Source organism: Octopus bimaculoides, chromosome 7 (genome assembly GCF_001194135.2).
Source record: "Octopus bimaculoides isolate UCB-OBI-ISO-001 chromosome 7, ASM119413v2, whole genome shotgun sequence".
NCBI lineage: Eukaryota > Metazoa > Mollusca > Cephalopoda > Octopoda > Octopodidae > Octopus > Octopus bimaculoides.
In genome coordinates this window covers 94731773-94732389 of record NC_068987.1, presented here as the reverse complement: position 1 = coordinate 94732389, position 617 = coordinate 94731773, and the positions used below count along the sequence as shown (strand labels likewise).

The window sequence follows — 617 nt, the reverse complement described above, 5'->3', positions numbered from 1 at the left end:
CAACACCAGGCTCCAATCTAATTTGGCAGAGTTTCTACAGCTGGATGCCCTTCCTAATGCCAACCACTCAGAGAGTGTAGTGGGTGCTTTTACGTGTCACCCGCACGAAGGCCAGTCAGGCGGTACTGGCAACGGAGCAATTTAAATGATTATATACACTTTGAAATATGGAAAAGTTTCTTTTCTCTTTAATAAATATGCATTCAATATTTCAGTAATTCTCAAATGTATATTTTCAAACTAGTTACATCAGCCTCACTGTTGAAATTCATCTTGGGACATTTATTCATAAAAAAAAATGGCAAATACAATAAACAAATTCTCATAAATTTTCAATCCTTTTGATTAGAAATAATGACAAATGGACACTTACGAACACTGCAATCTGGACCTTTATAACCATTATTGCAGATGCATTGACCATGAACACATTCTCCATTTCCATTACAGTCAGGAACTTCACAAGCATTGGCTGGAATCTCACACTCTTGTCCCTTCCAGCCTGGATGGCATTGACATAAACCTTCATTATAATAACCGTTACCATTGCACAATACAGGACATGTATCTGTAATAGAAAAAAAAAAGAAACAAAAGTAAATATTATTCCAACAATA

At 35.7% G+C, this 617-nt stretch overlaps 1 protein-coding gene across 12 annotated transcripts in view; it reads right to left on the bottom strand.

Annotated features, from left to right (window-relative positions):
- Window positions 1–617, bottom strand: part of LOC106883309 (teneurin-m) — a 487309-nt gene that overhangs the window by 186957 nt on the left and 299735 nt on the right. For all 12 annotated transcript variants that reach the window (XM_052969805.1, XM_052969800.1, XM_052969804.1 and 9 more), the window contains one exon: window positions 374–568. In XM_052969805.1, coding sequence (XP_052825765.1) covers window positions 374–568 — 195 coding nt within the window. The remainder of the gene's footprint in view (window positions 1–373; window positions 569–617) is intronic.